This window comes from Cydia fagiglandana, chromosome 1, assembly GCF_963556715.1.
Source record: "Cydia fagiglandana chromosome 1, ilCydFagi1.1, whole genome shotgun sequence".
NCBI classification, from domain to species: domain Eukaryota; kingdom Metazoa; phylum Arthropoda; class Insecta; order Lepidoptera; family Tortricidae; genus Cydia; species Cydia fagiglandana.
The window spans coordinates 5,394,312-5,409,291 of record NC_085932.1 but is presented as its reverse complement, the minus strand read 5'-3'; the positions used below and the strand labels follow the sequence as shown (position 1 = coordinate 5,409,291).

Below are 14,980 nucleotides of genomic sequence, written 5' to 3'. Positions count from 1 at the left end.
TACCGGACACAAATTGGCCGTCACAAGGATTACACTCAGATATAGCACCTATTTGCAAGAGATTATTAATGGCATCTACAAAATGTGACTTCTCTACATCAGAATATTCTGGCACTGAGGGCAAAGAATGTTGAACAACAGTACTTGAGAAATTGATTTTATAGCCCTCTATCCATGAAAGTATGGTGCGGTCATTAGTAATAAGCGCCCACTGTTTATAAAATAGTGATAAACGGCCAGCGTACTTAACTGTTTCTAGTAGTAGTGGCGCGGCGGGGGCTGGTGCGCGTACGACGGCCTGTAGTAGCGCGCGGGCGGCGCCGGGGGTAGCTGGGGCGGCGGCGCGCGGGGAGCAGGCGCGCGACCCCTCGGAGTCGGAACCGGCGGCGGCGGGCCCGGCGGCGGCCTGCGCGGCGCTGGGCCTCGGCGGTTTAAAGGCCGTGACACACTGGATCTCACCCTCTTGTATTGCGCTACGGGCTGCTTAGGAACAGGAGCTTTTATCTCTCCGCCGGATTTAATCATGGCTTTCGCTGATTTAAGCGTTTCTGTCAAGTTTTCGCCAAATAGGCAAGTGTCTATCTTGGTATTCGCCAGATGGTCTTTGAGATCTTTTTTCAATGAGAAAAGTATAAAATTGCGTCTGGTTACGCTGTCTGCGTATTGTAAATCGCACAAAATACGACCGAGGTCTATAAGTTTTTGTAACAGGTCGTTATTTTTCTCTTTCAAATTTAATTGCGATGTAATTATTTCACTAAGACAAGATATTGCGCAAGCCATTTCCTTTTGCTTGGACTCGATGCCTTTGTCTCGTTTAGCAAAATTTTCTGAAATGGCAGCTTTGATCTCAGGGTTTAACTTTGGTGCGCCTATTTTCACGCAATTAGCAGGTATTAGGTATTTGCTAAGGAGGTCCTTACGGATTTCTTTAGTTATACCTTCTGTGGCTACATGTGTGAAGCGGGTAGCTATTTCTGCACGTACCTCTTTGCCATATATTGTGGCCGACGAGGGGTCATCTCCCAGAATTTGTAATACATCGTCGTCCAAATCGATCGTGTCAGCGACCTTATTATTATCGGCCTGGTCAGCAGTGGACGTGCTTGTGCCTGGTATGGCTATGGCGCTTGGGCCGGTTATGGCGCTGGAGCTGGTGCCGGCTATGGCGCTGGAGCTGGTGCCGGGTACGGCATTGTCGCTTGTATTTGTCACGGCCTGTGTGTTGGTCTGTATAGCGCTTTGCTGAGCCTCCGTAGGCTTTATCAAATTTTCAACCGAATTCTGAGGTTCGTCTATAGGACTATTATTGGCCTCAATAGGGTCTTCCTGATACTCAGCGCCATTATATTGGTCATTCTGACTGTATGGACCATAGTTCAGTTCATAATCCGGGTATTCCGGAAACCAATCATCTGGTCGTAAAACCGGTGATGCTGAGAACAAAAAGCAATACTTAGGTTGCTTTCATATTCATTTATTCGATTAAAAATGTTAAACAAATTAATAACCTCTTCGCGACTACATAATTAAGTAAGTACCTACAAAATCTATGACTTTATTTTTTACTCATAAAACTCAAAAATATTATTACTAATTAATATTCTAATCATCTGAACTGAACCAGATAACGCATGTTATCCCTTCTTAAAGTTAGGTAACAATTCCCAATGAATTGTACGCCAACCGTCATACCATGCGGACCATGCGTCGACTTAGCCCCAACGGCTAATCGGAGTGCATTGATGTAATTATGTATGTATAAGTATGAATTCAATAGCTTAATTTTTTAATAGATCAGACATTTAGTTAGGTATCAGTCCCCAATGAACTGAACGCCAACCGATGCAATTTGTACTTTGATTTATCCCCAGTGGATAAATCTGAGTGCATATATACCTAGGTTTAATAACCTTGGCAACAATCCAATCAAAACAGAACTAGGACTGCTGTAGACCGATTTCAGATCTTTACCCTTGCAGGTAAAGATCGGATAGCAACAATCCGACCTTTACCCATTTAAAATTCAGCAGTGATTGTCAAACTTTGATTTTTTATGACTGCAATAACTCTGTTTTTATCGTAATTATTTCGTTCTTTAATTTTTATTCGAGGACGGTAATTCAAAAGGAATAGATTTTAGCAGTGTACGTAGCTATATACATATATATATATATATATATGTATTAATGTATTACATAGGAAATTGTTTCCATTGACATATCACGCTTTGAAAGCCACAGATTTACCAAATTTTCGTACACGGGTTAAGATCGGAAGCCAAAATAGAAAGTTTTAAACATTTGATGAGAACTTTTAAGTTTCCAGTAAAGTTATTCGTGGCTGAAATTCATATACGTTGGAGGAGGTTAACATCTGATATACTCTTTTAGATACCTTATTATCTAAGCATTAGAACCGGTTTCGCCATCCGATGTTCTTTCGGGATGACAAATTCATCTTTACCCTCGTATAAAACTGAAACCGTTGAACATTGAAGGTTGCCAATATTCAGGCTTAAACTTCGGTTATTATTTAACGATTTGCACCATATTTCTAGAAGCTGACACGTACTGAGATCGAGAAAAAACATATTTCGCGAGGTCTCCCAATGAGTCCCAAATCCGTCCGGTATTACCCCAACATACCTTAGTTCAGCGGTTTCACACACGAATTCGAGCCAATCGTGCAGTCAAACGCAACTAGTTGCGACCAATCGCGCGCTTGATGCGAACTCATCAACCAATCATGTTGTAGCGGTGTCACACCGCTGTACTGTCCCCATTCTTATTGCCCAGATTATACGTTAATGATTTTTAGCAGCGAAAACTTTGGACGCGGGTTCGCGTGACTCTTAAGGTAGGCGCGGTAGCCAAGTTATTGTTATCTTATCCTTTATTATCCCTAATATTTATTAAATGATATTTCATGCTAGAATAGTCCGGGTCAGAGTCGAGGCCTCTGACACTTTCTACCCCATACCACAGAACAAATAATAGTACTAACGTACAGAAAGGACACTTCCTACAAAATCGAAGTTTGATAGCGGTTCGGGGTCGAATCATGCTATCCCTATCTAATATATGGCACTATCTCTTTCGGCTATTTAGGGTTGTCAAAATTCAAGTGATTATCTTATCTGTGGTCCTGCACGCAAAAGGAAGTCAAGTGGTGCCAACCCTAATAATTGCTCGGAGCAATGCTGAGCCGAGCCTATACCTACAAAGATATGTAGGTACTTCCCAGCCTCGGTGATCATGTGATACTTTCTATAGAAAGGAAATACTTTTTCCTGCACTTTTCGGTATCCATATCCATTTTCCAAGTGATGTTTCTCATTATTAGAGTAGGTACCGTACCATACCGTACCTACTCTATCTCTCGTGTAACTATCCGTCGGTCTACCATGTCTTATTTCAATTAGATAAACAGCCGTCTAATTGGCAGATAAGGCGGATGGCTCGTTCTTACATATGTTCTACAAAAATGTACAGTTCGCGCGAACACGCTAGTTTTCTCTCCTGTGGGCAATAGTTAACAGCTTGTGGGCATGTAAGTAATGATTTTATCATAGTTCTGTAAATAAAAGGAGGTCCTTTTTACATGGATAAGGGTTAAATAAGAAAATTGACCTTTACAGCCCTTAACTCTTGTGTATGTCTACAGGAAAGAACGTAACACAGTGATGTGTTTGACCCGCTTTATACGTAGGGAGGTACTTAAAAATAAAACTACATTTCATTATATGCTAGGGTTTATTATACGTATTAAGTTTTTAAGCGTTGGCGACGATCCAGTCGGTGTATCTGCTGACGCGAGCGTTGACACCGGGGTAGTCAGCGTGGGCGCACCCGTAGCCCCAGGACACGGCACCGATGAGGACGTCGGTGGTGCTCCTGTGGACGAGAGGACCGCCGGAGTCGCCCTGGCAGGCGTCCTTGCCGCCGACGTGCTGGATACCGGCGCACAGCATGTTGTCAGTCACATCGGGCCAGCTTGAGAAACCGGGCAGACTCTTCAGGTACGCGTATCTTTCTTTGCAGAAGTCCATGTTGATGATGTTGATGTCAACGTGCTGGAGCTGCTCAGGGGCGCTGCCGCCGCTCTGCGAGAAGTTAACAGATTAATCAAATAAAGTGGAAATGGAATTAAACTTATTGACCGAAGGGCTAGCGAAGGTTTCCGTTTTAACTCTGGCGAATTGCTTTCGTATGCCCGGATGTTCACGTCTACAGGTCGTAATTCCCAACCGATTCTCGTGAAATTTTATGACCATCAGATTCGTTAATGAAATAGTTTTTGTCTGTTTAGTTTTTGGAAATATTTAAAAAATTTGGCGTTCGAAAACGCAGTGAGAGCGCCAATAGTCCGAGGCTGAAATTAAGCCTTTCACCCGAGTACCTCTATACTATTTTTCGGTTTCACGGAGCCGAAAAGCGGCAACTTCGTTTAGCGCAGCGTGCCGGAAGTTGACGCTTTGCGCACGGAGAACAAAAAAAATGCAAGATAATATATTAACTTACGGTGAGAGTGCCCCATCCGATGGTGTAAACTACAGTGCCATCAGCGAGGTTGTAGTTGGCACCAGCGATGCTGACGGGAGCCACGCTGTTGCTGTATACGGCGGCGGTGGCGAGGCGGACGATAGCAATGTCGTTGTCGAGGGTTCTGTCACTGTACCCGGCGTGCACGATCAGCTGGGACACTTCGTGCTCGATGCCGCCGCTCGACGCCTGCGACGTGCTGAGGCGAACTCGCCAATCGGCAGCACGGTCGCCGCTACACAATAAAAATGATGGTATTACCACACAGAAGCAAGGTGAACAGCGATTGAACGTTCATGCACTCGCGTGAATATGTACCTACAGTCAACACACGTGATTGTTATGCCATTAAGGGTTCTTGCCAAATTGGAAATTCTACTTATAGCATAAGTATTGCAACCAATTTAACTAGGACCCTAAATGGTGCAACACTCGCCGAGCGTGATGGTAGGTTTTTAGCCGCACGCCCGCTGATCGCAACTTACTTTTATACTCGGGATATTATTTTAGATGCCTAGCCAACGTGACAATCGTTTACGCTCTGTAGCGAACGAAACTGTCTCCATCGCATGCTAATAGTGATAAAGAGAGATGACTACTACTATTATTGTTCCAAACGACTGTTATCCTGCCTTTTGTTTTTTAAGAATTACGCCCTCTTCTCAGGGTGTTCAAAACATGAAGTTGGTTAGATTACTTACTAGTAGCAATGCGCCGCCGAGAGGACGGACTGTGTGTTGATGAGGGAGCCACCGCAAGCCTGGCTCCACCAGATGCCCCACCACCCGTATTGCATGTTGCTCATGTACGGGTATTCCTCCACGGTGGTGGGAGTGCCCCCCACAATGCGTTGTGGGTTCCTAGGGACGGCTGAAAACATAATTATTAAATTTATAATGTATACTTACCTACATACTTAATTATGACGGCTGACACAAATGTATTGTTTAGAACAGAACTCTTCAACGATGCATAGTTCACGTTTGGCGATTTTTCCTCTTCGTTATGTTTGTTACGCAAGTTAAGTTTTTAAGCCACATTTTTGTCAAGCTCGAGTTCTGATGATGGGATCCATAAGGAATCGAGGGAATTCCTCAAATATCAAAGGCATGCGTATAGAGATTTTTGTATTTACATCAGAAACTCAAGCATTTTCATTAACTGTCGCATTTGATCAAGTGGAACTGCTGATGATGACCAGAACAGAACCCTTCAACGACGCATAGTACACGTTTAGTGATTCCGAATTTCGATTCACTGGTAGAAAAGGAGGTAAAACCACCCACTTTTCTACTAGCATTTCGTTTCTGTAAGGCTCGCAGTTCTAAGTGTTCTAAGGGTTTGAGCGGGAGGGGCTATAGTAAGATTGGCATCATCATACTTTATACCTACATATTTTATGGTAGGTAATCATAGTGGTTTATTATCCGGGTCCGAGTCCGGGTCCGATTCCGTGTCCGAGTCTGAGTCCGGATCCTAGTCCGGGTCCGAGTCCGGGCCCGAATCCGGGACCGAGTCCAGGTTCGGGTTCGGGTCCGAACCGGATCCGGGTATGAGTCCGGTTCTGGGTCCGAGTCCACCTGGTCTGGGTCAGAGACCAAACGTGTACTATGCGTCGTTGAAGAGTTCCGTTCTTTTTGATGGAAATGCTTGATTTTGTGATGAAAATACAAAAAAATCTATACGAAGCCTTTAATATTTGAGGAGTTCTCTCGATTCCTTATGATTCCCATCATCAGAACTCGAGCGTGACAAAAATGTGGCTTTAAAAGTTACTTGCTTAACAAACATAACGAATAGGAAAAATCGCCAATCGTGAACTATGCGTCGTTGAAGAGTTTTGTTCTGATCATCATCAGCAGTACCACTTCATCAAATGTGACAGATTTTAATGAAAATGCTTGATTTTCTGATGTAAATACAAAAATCTCTACACGTGTGCCTTTAAGATTTGAGGAGTTCCCTCGATTCCTCATGGATCACATCATCAGAACTCGAGCTTGACAAAAATGTGGCTTAAAAACTTAATTTGCGTAACAAACATAACGAAGAGGACAAATCGCCAAACGTGACCTATGCGTCGTTGAAGAGTTTCGTTCTGATCATCATCAGCAGTTCCACTTCACCAAATGTCACTTTTTTGGATGTATATATATATATATATATATATATATATGATTGAGTTGTTGATAGAAACCTAAAAATCACTATATGTATGCCTTTAAGATTTGAGGAGTTCCCTCGATTCCTCATGGACTCCATCATCAGAACTGTGTTTTGACAAAAACGGGACCAATCTGTATGCATAAACATACAATCAAAAAAAGAATTTTCAAAATCGGCCCAGTAATGACGGAGATATGGAGTAATAAACATAAAAAAATAAAAAAACATACAACCGAATTGATAACCTCCTTCTTTGAGATTTGGAAGTCGGTTAAAAAGTATAAATAATGGAGACACAGTTCTGCAAGTATGGAATGTTTTATAGGAAATATCCTCCTCTTTTATAATTTTCATTACCGTTTGGGGCAAAAAATAAAGGTACAGATTTTAAAATACGAGTAGATAAACCATTAAATGCGGTAAAGGGTTAAGTAGATAAGTTTAAGTTACATATAAATAAGCACCTAGTACTTGCATACTAAGCTAATTATAATAGGAGCCTCGTCTGCCAACAAACCGCTATGTGGTTTGGCAGAAGAATGTATTGTATCTAAATGTAAGTAAGCTTGTGAATAAACGCTTTATTTATTTTTATTTTATTTTTTTTATTCAAAATAGTACAGTCAGCATCAAATAAGTAGTGATGACCAAAGTGACCAAAACTCGTAACACAACTTTGACACCATAGAAATAAGGATGTGCTCCGATATGTTTGACCACTTTGGCTGTCATTGTCCATTTGATGACTGTACACTCAGATGATGGAGTCGAAAAGTGGTGGACCACTTTCTTGGCTGACCGTACTTTACCTAACTTTTAAAAACTCCCATTCCCACCTAACAAAAACTGCCAAATCCAGGATCCACCCACCTCTTGGCCGTCTTAAAAAGGGGGCATAAAATATTATTTGTAATCGCTCAGATGCCCTAGTACAGCCATTCTCAAAGTGTGTTCCGCGGAACCCTAGGGTTCCACGAAAATATACTTGTAATAATAATAAAAAAACCAGCTATTCTATAGGTATATCTGGTCCACAGTGATGAACGAAAATTTTTAATTTGGGGTTCCGTCAAATATTTCGCTTGCCGAAAGGGTTCCGTCACCAAAAAAGTTTGAGAACCGCTGCCCTAGTAGTTTCACTTTTCAGGGCCTAGGTACTCAATATTCGCTCGCGACCCATACCCATAGTTTGGTAAGTGCTGACATAATCTATTCGAAAGTTAGTTAAAAACTAGTTAAAAAAAATACACCTTTCATATATTTGGTTACCGGTTAGCCGATTAGGTACTGACTGGATATTTTATAGCTGGATAGCCAGACATCGTAAATTTTATAGCATTCTCGGTGCAGCGGAGAGCCAATTTTCGGAATTGGTATAAACAATTTCAACCCTAATGATTAATTAGCGTTAATATTAACCTTAATTTACCATTTCAGTTGGATTTATCAATACCAAAAATGCTATAAAATTTACGATGTCTGTTGGTTAGATAATGGTATTAAAGTGAGGTAACGAAATAAAATGGTTCTAAATAGGTAGGTACCTACCTAAATTGGACAGATGGACAAATTAAATAGGTCTTATAAATCCGACAGCTTACCTGCGGCCAGGCCCAAAAGGGCGAAGAGGACCAAAACACGCATGGCTCTATAGTTGGATACCTGCTATTGGCATGAGGTGAAAAGTAATTTCTATTTATATACTCGAATGCGCCTCTTATCAAATACTAATCATAATCAGCTTAAACATTTATAGATGTTAATTACAGTGCTTAAGATATACTTACTGGTGTTTACAAGTAAGAGTCATACGAACCTGCCACCGCCATGCAATCGAAATTACGGTATGATTTTAAAATGACGTTCTGAAATACCAAGAGACATGAATATTCAAATAATATGTGTTGTACAGTCAACTGTAAAAATATGGGTGTACAAATCATCTCAAAAATATGTCCCATAACTCTTATTTATTTATTTATTTACATAAGGAGATCCAACAGCTAACTAAATGACAATGGAATCATAAATAGATATATAGAGCCAATTACAGGAACTCGCAAATAGATATGTAGTAAAAACATATACTTAAGTAACACGCTTATGTCAGTAAATTAAGAACTATGGGACATATTTTTGAGTAAGTTGTCTAAACACATATTTTTACAGTTGGCTGTAACTAGTACTTTGTTGCTAGAAATTGTAAATATTGTAATACAAATAAATTATTAGTTAGTTACTATTTTTAGTACCTATTGACGTTTACTCAGGACTGGCCTTTACGGGCATTAAAAATTGTAGGTACTAAGGTATGTTGGGATAATATCGGTTGCGGGTGAAGACCGTAGGAAATTCATTTTCGCCAAAATAGGCTTTATTTCTTAATTTTGACAACAATGTGCAAGACGCTATTTCATTGCGCTTCGGACACCAGTGTCCCTCCGCCGCTCAGTGATGTCGGATGGGTACTATGCGCCTTTAAAGAGAGCAAGGTAATTTTGGTAATTTTTCTGGCCATCCGATCTTCGCCCTGTAATTTATGTCGTGTATTTTGATAAAACTGTGGTTGTTTTTGTGATTCAGTGGATGTCAAATTTCGTTTAGAAGGTTTATCTTTAAATCAATCCAATCAAAACAGAACTAGGACTGCTGTAGACCGATTTCCGATCTTTACCCTTGCAGGTAAAGATCGGATAGCAACAATCCGACCTTTACCCATTTAAAATTCAGCAGTGATTGTCAAACTTTGATTTTTATGACTGCAATAAATCTGTTTTCATCGTAATTATTTCGGTCTTTAATTTTTATTCGAGGACGGTAATTCAAAAGGAATAGATTTTAGCAGTGTACGTAGCTATATATATATAGGTATTAATGTATTACATAGGAAATTGTTTCTATTGACATATCACACTTTGAAAGCCACAGATTTACCAAATTTTCGTACACGGGTTAAGATCGGAAGCAAAAATAGAAAGTTTTAAACATTTGATGAGAACTTTTAAGTTTCCAGGTTATTCGTGGCTGAAATTCATATACGTTGGAGGAGGTTAACATCGGATATACTCTTTTAGATACCTTATTATCCAAGCATTAGAACCGGTTTTTTTTCGCCATCCGATGTTCTTTCGGGATGACAAATTCATCTTTACCCTCGTATAAAACTGAAACCGTTGAACATTGAAGGTTGCCAATATTCAGGCTTAAACTTCGGTTATTATTTAACGATTTGCACCATATTTCTAGAAGCTGACACGTACTGAGATCGAGAAAAAACATATTTCGCGAGGTCTCCCAATGAGTCCCAAATCCGTCCGGTATTACCCCAACATACCTTAGTTCAGCGGTTTCACACACGAATTCGAGCCAATCGTGCAGTCAAACGCAACTAGTTGCGACCAATCGCGCGCTTGATGCGAACTCATCAACCAATCATGTTGTAGCGGTGTCACACCGCTGTACTGTCCCCATTCTTATTGCCCAGATTATACGTTAATGATTTTTAGCAGCGAAAACTTTGGGCGCGGGTTCGCGTGACTCTTAAGGTAGGCGCGGTAGCCAAGTTATTGTTATCTTATCCTTTATTATCCCTAATATTTATTAAATGATATTTCATGCTAGAATGGTCCGGGTCAGAGTCGAGGCCTCTGACACTTTCTACCCCATACCACAGAACAAATAATAGTACTAACGTACAGAAAGGACACTTCCTACAAAATCGAAGTTTGACAGCGGTTCGGGGTCGAATCATGCTATCCCTATCTAATATATGGCACTATCCCTTTCGGCTATTTAGGGTTGTCAAAATTCAAGTGATTATCTTATCTGTGGTCCTGCACGCAAAAGGAAGTCAAGTGGTGCCAACCCTAATAATTGCTCGGAGCAATGCTGAGCCGAGCCTATACCTACAAAGATATGTAGGTACTTCCCAGCCTCGGTGATCATGTGATACTTTCTATAGAAAGGAAATACTTTTTCCTGCACTTTTCGGTATCCATATCCATTTTCCAAGTGATGTTTCTCATTATTAGAGTAGGTACCGTACCATACCGTACCTACTCTATCTCTCGTGTAACTATCCGTCGGTCTGCCATGTCTTATTTCAATTAGATAAACAGCCGTCTAATTGGCAGATAAGGCTCGTTCTTACATATGTTCTACAAAAATGTACAGTTCGCGCGAACACGCTAGTTTTCTCTCCTGTGGGCAATAGTTAACAGCTTGTGGGCATGTAAGTAATGATTAGAGATGCAACGGATAGTTGTTTGGCCGGATACCGGATACCGGATATCCGGCCTGGACACTGGCCGAATATCCGGTATCCGGCCGCCGGATATTCGGCCGGCGGATCTATACCTACATTTCGGTTTTTCAGGTGCGCATTCTGCAGGTTTGACCTGTTTCCTAGTAAACGTTCGCGCGGACTCATTTCTAGGTTCGAAATGAGTGCGCGTGCAATTCAGTGGAATGATTAAATTGTTTTAAAATAATAAACAAGTACGATTATGACCGTGTCTGTTTCTTAAATTCAATTTGTTTACTCCGAAATCAAGCAATGTTACTATCCGGTATCCGGCCGGATAGAAGGTCACTATCCGGTATCCGGCCGGATAGTAAAATAGTGGCCGGATAGGCCGGATACCGGATAGTAACCGGATATCCGGTGCATCTCTAGTAATGATTTTATCATAGTTCTGTAAATAAAAGGAGGACTTTTTACGTGGATAAGGGTTAAATAAGAAAATTGACCTTTACAGCCCTTAACTCTTGTGTATGTCTACAGGAAAGAACGTAACACAGTGATGTGTTTGACCCGCTTTATACGTAGGGAGGTACTTAAAAATAAAACTACATTTCATTATATGCTAGGGTTTATTATACGTATTAAGTTTTTAAGCGTTGGCGACGATCCAGTCGGTGTATCTGCTGACGCGAGCGTTGACACCGGGGTAGTCAGCGTGGGCGCACCCGTAGCCCCAGGACACGGCGCCGATGAGGACGTCGGTGGCGCTCCTGTGGACGAGAGGACCGCCGGAGTCGCCCTGGCAGGCGTCCTTGCCGCCGACGTGCTGGATACCGGCGCACAGCATGTTGTCAGTCACATCGGGCCAGCTTGAGAAACCGGGCAGACTCTTCAGGTACGCGTATCTTTCTTTGCAGAAGTCCATGTTGATGATGTTGATGTCAACGTGCTGGAGCTGCTCAGGGGCGCTGCCGCCGCTCTGCGAGAAGTTAACAGATTAATCAAATAAAGTGGAAATGGAATTAAACTTATTGGCCGAAGGGCTAGCGAAAGTCTCGGTTTTAACTCTGGCGAATTGCTTTCGTATGCCCGGATGTTCACCTCTGCAGGTCGCAATTTTCAACCGATGCTCGTGAAATTTTGTGACCAGATTCTTTAATGAAATAGTTATTTTTGTCTGTTTAGTTTTTGGAGATATTTAAAAAATTTGGCGTCCGAAAACGCAGTGAGAGCGCCAATAGTCCGAGGCTGAAAATAAGCTTTTCACCAGAGTACTTATACTATTTTACGGTTTGACGGAGCCGAAAAGCGGCAACTTCGTTTAGCGCAGTGTGCCGAAAGTTGACGCTTTGCACACGAAGAACAAAAAAAAAATCCAAGATAATATATTAACTTACGGTGAGAGTGCCCCATCCGATGGTGTAAACTACAGTGCCATCAGCGAGGTTGTAGTTGGCACCAGCGATGCTGACGGGAGCCACGCTGTTGCTGTATACGGCGGCGGTGGCGAGGCGGACGATAGCAATGTCGTTGTCGAGGGTTCTGTCACTGTACCCGGCGTGAACGATCAGCTGGGACACTTGGTGCTCGGTGCCGCCGCTCGACGCCTGCGACGTGCCGAGGCGAACTCGCCAATCGGCAGCACGGTCGCCGCTACACAATAAAAATGATTGTATTACCACACAGAAGCAAGGTGAACAGCGATTGAACGTTCATGCACTCGCGTGAATACCTACAGTCACCACACGTGATTGTTATGCCATTAAGGGTTCTTGCCAAATTGGAAATTCTATAGCATAAGTATTGCAACCAATTTAGCTAGGACCCTAAATGGTGCAACACTCGCCGAGCGTGATGGTAGGTTTTTAGCCGCACGCCTGCTGATCGCAACTTACTTTTATACTCGGGATATTATTTTAGATTGGCTAGGCCAACGTGACAATCGTTTACGCTCTGTAGCGAACGAAACTGTCTCCATCGCATGCTAATAGTGATAAAGAGAGATGACTACTACTATTATTGTTCCAAACGACTGTTATCCTCCCTTTTGTTTTTTTAAGAATTACGTCCTCTTCTCAGGCTGCTCACAACATGAAGTTGGTTAGATTACTTACTAGTAGCAATGCGCTGCCGAGAGGACGGACTGTGTGTTGATGAGGGAGCCACCGCAAGCCTGGCTCCACCAGATGCCCCACCACCCGTATTGCATGTTGCTCATGTATGGGTATTCCTCCACGGTGGTGGGAGTGCCCCCCACAATGCGTTGTGGGTTCCTAGGGACGGCTGAAAACATATATTTATAATTTATACGCACATTAGTACTTAATTATGACGGCTAACACACACTATTTATGATGTATACAGTGTATACTTAGGTGCATATTTTTGTGTCCCAGTTGAAGAGTTAAGGAATGTCTCCTAAAATTATTTTGTTTAGTAGGTACCTATTATCTACCAACTGTTACTGACCAAATTAAAATAAAACACTGTATAATATTTATGGCGGTTGACGAAATAACCATCCTGAATTTTATTAAATTGTTCTGACCCCACACCGATAGTTTAGAAAAAACACGATCATTATTTTTTTTGACGCAAGGATTTCACAATTTTCTAACCCAGAGGATCGAAGGCTATTGTGCGAAAAATTAGCTAGCTACTACTAGCTGATGGACTAGCCTTTTAACCCACTTGATGGCACTGTTATATATTTTTTCACCACACCAGCTCGGAAAGGCTTATTTTGCACTTCAAAAACTGATAGGAAAGTTGCATTTTATTCACATGTGAGGCAAAGTAATCAAATGCAAATTTTGAGTTGTTTTCTTATGTTTGCTGTTAGAATTGACTTTTAAATGGTGATTTTGGATGAAAAATATTTAATAACATTCATTTGGATTTGATTTGGTCTGATTTTGTTTGATTATATAAGATTTAATATTTGCTTAGGGTTGGTGTGGTGAAAAATTTTGTGTTCACTCGGGGGCAAATTTTGTTTAATCCTCGTGCTTCGAAACCCTCGCAACGTTCAAGATTCCATTTTTCGCACCACTCGCTACGCTCGTGGTTCAATTTTGGACTCTTTCGCTTGCTCGGGTATCAATATTAGCAGGAGCAGTTAAACAACAACATTGCCCTCTTGTAAAACAAATAACTATTACTCATTCATAAAAATCTGCATAAGCATCCAGAGTTTAAGATACAGTAGGCGAACAAAAAACGACTTAAATAAAAATAAATATAATCTTACCGGCAGCGAAGCCCAAAAGGGCGAGAAGAATCAAAGCCCGCATGGTTCTGGTGGAATACCTGACGATTTGCGGTCATATGCAGATTAATGGGCATTTATATAGGCCCGCTCTAGTATCGATAAACCGATATTTTTGTCTAATCTTCGAAGGATAATCAGGTTGATTGATAGTCAAGTCAATTAAGTAGGTACCTCTTTGCTTTGATTGTTTAGCATTACATCATTATAAGACGTATTAGAAGATAAGAACCTTATTTTGCCACAAGTCTGTCCACAAGACGTTCATGCCACTATTGTTTTCTAATTTTATTTTTATTCTGGTTTTAATTTTAAGTGTTTAAAACAGATTGAAAATAAGCAAACCGACCGGGTCATTCGGTCAAAAGTATGGCTACGCAGAATAAAAAAAAGTGCTGAGCGTCGTGGAATAGGCGTGGAACATTTATACAATAATTAATAGTGTTATTTTTAGGGTTCCGTAGCCAAATGGCAAAAAAACGGAACCCTTATAGATTCGTCATGTCTGTCTGTCTGTCTGTCTGTCTGTCTGTCTGTCTGTCTGTCTGTCTGTCCGTCCGTATGTCACAGCCACTTTTTTCCGAAAGTATAAGCACTATACTGTTGAAACTTGGTGAGTAGATGTATTCTGTGAACCGCATTAAGATTTTCATACAAAAATAGAAAAAAAACAATAAATTTTTAGGGTTCCCCATACATAGAACTGAAACCCTAAAAATTTTTTTTCACCAAACCCATACGTGTGGGGTATCTATGGAT

General features: G+C 41.3%; 2 protein-coding genes across 4 annotated transcripts; both read right to left on the bottom strand.

Annotated features, from left to right (window-relative positions):
• Positions 1 to 255: 255 nt before the first annotated feature.
• Positions 256 to 2,785, bottom strand: LOC134671542 (uncharacterized). Its single transcript, XM_063529405.1, has 2 exons — positions 2,777 to 2,785; positions 256 to 1,464 (listed from the first exon to the last, which is right to left on the bottom strand). The coding sequence occupies exons 1-2, from the start codon at positions 2,783 to 2,785 to the stop codon at positions 256 to 258; spliced, it is 1,218 nt and encodes a 405-aa protein (XP_063385475.1).
• Positions 2,786 to 3,736: 951 nt separating this feature from the next.
• On the bottom strand, positions 3,737 to 14,317 carry LOC134679537 (trypsin CFT-1-like). Of its 3 annotated transcripts, none has more exons than XM_063538510.1 (4): positions 14,204 to 14,251; positions 5,246 to 5,414; positions 4,524 to 4,779; positions 3,737 to 4,105 (listed from the first exon to the last, which is right to left on the bottom strand). In XM_063538510.1, the coding sequence occupies exons 1-4, from the start codon at positions 14,244 to 14,246 to the stop codon at positions 3,776 to 3,778; spliced, it is 798 nt and encodes a 265-aa protein (XP_063394580.1). In that variant the 5' UTR covers positions 14,247 to 14,251; the 3' UTR covers positions 3,737 to 3,775. The 3 variants fall into 3 exon arrangements, with proteins under 3 accessions (XP_063394580.1, XP_063394574.1, XP_063394568.1); XM_063538504.1 differs by lacking the exon at positions 14,204 to 14,251 and adding an exon at positions 8,312 to 8,369; XM_063538498.1 differs by lacking the exons at positions 3,737 to 4,105; positions 4,524 to 4,779; positions 5,246 to 5,414 and adding exons at positions 11,564 to 11,932; positions 12,351 to 12,606; positions 13,068 to 13,236 and having other exon boundaries at positions 14,204 to 14,317.
• Between the last annotated feature and the right edge of the window lie 663 nt (positions 14,318 to 14,980).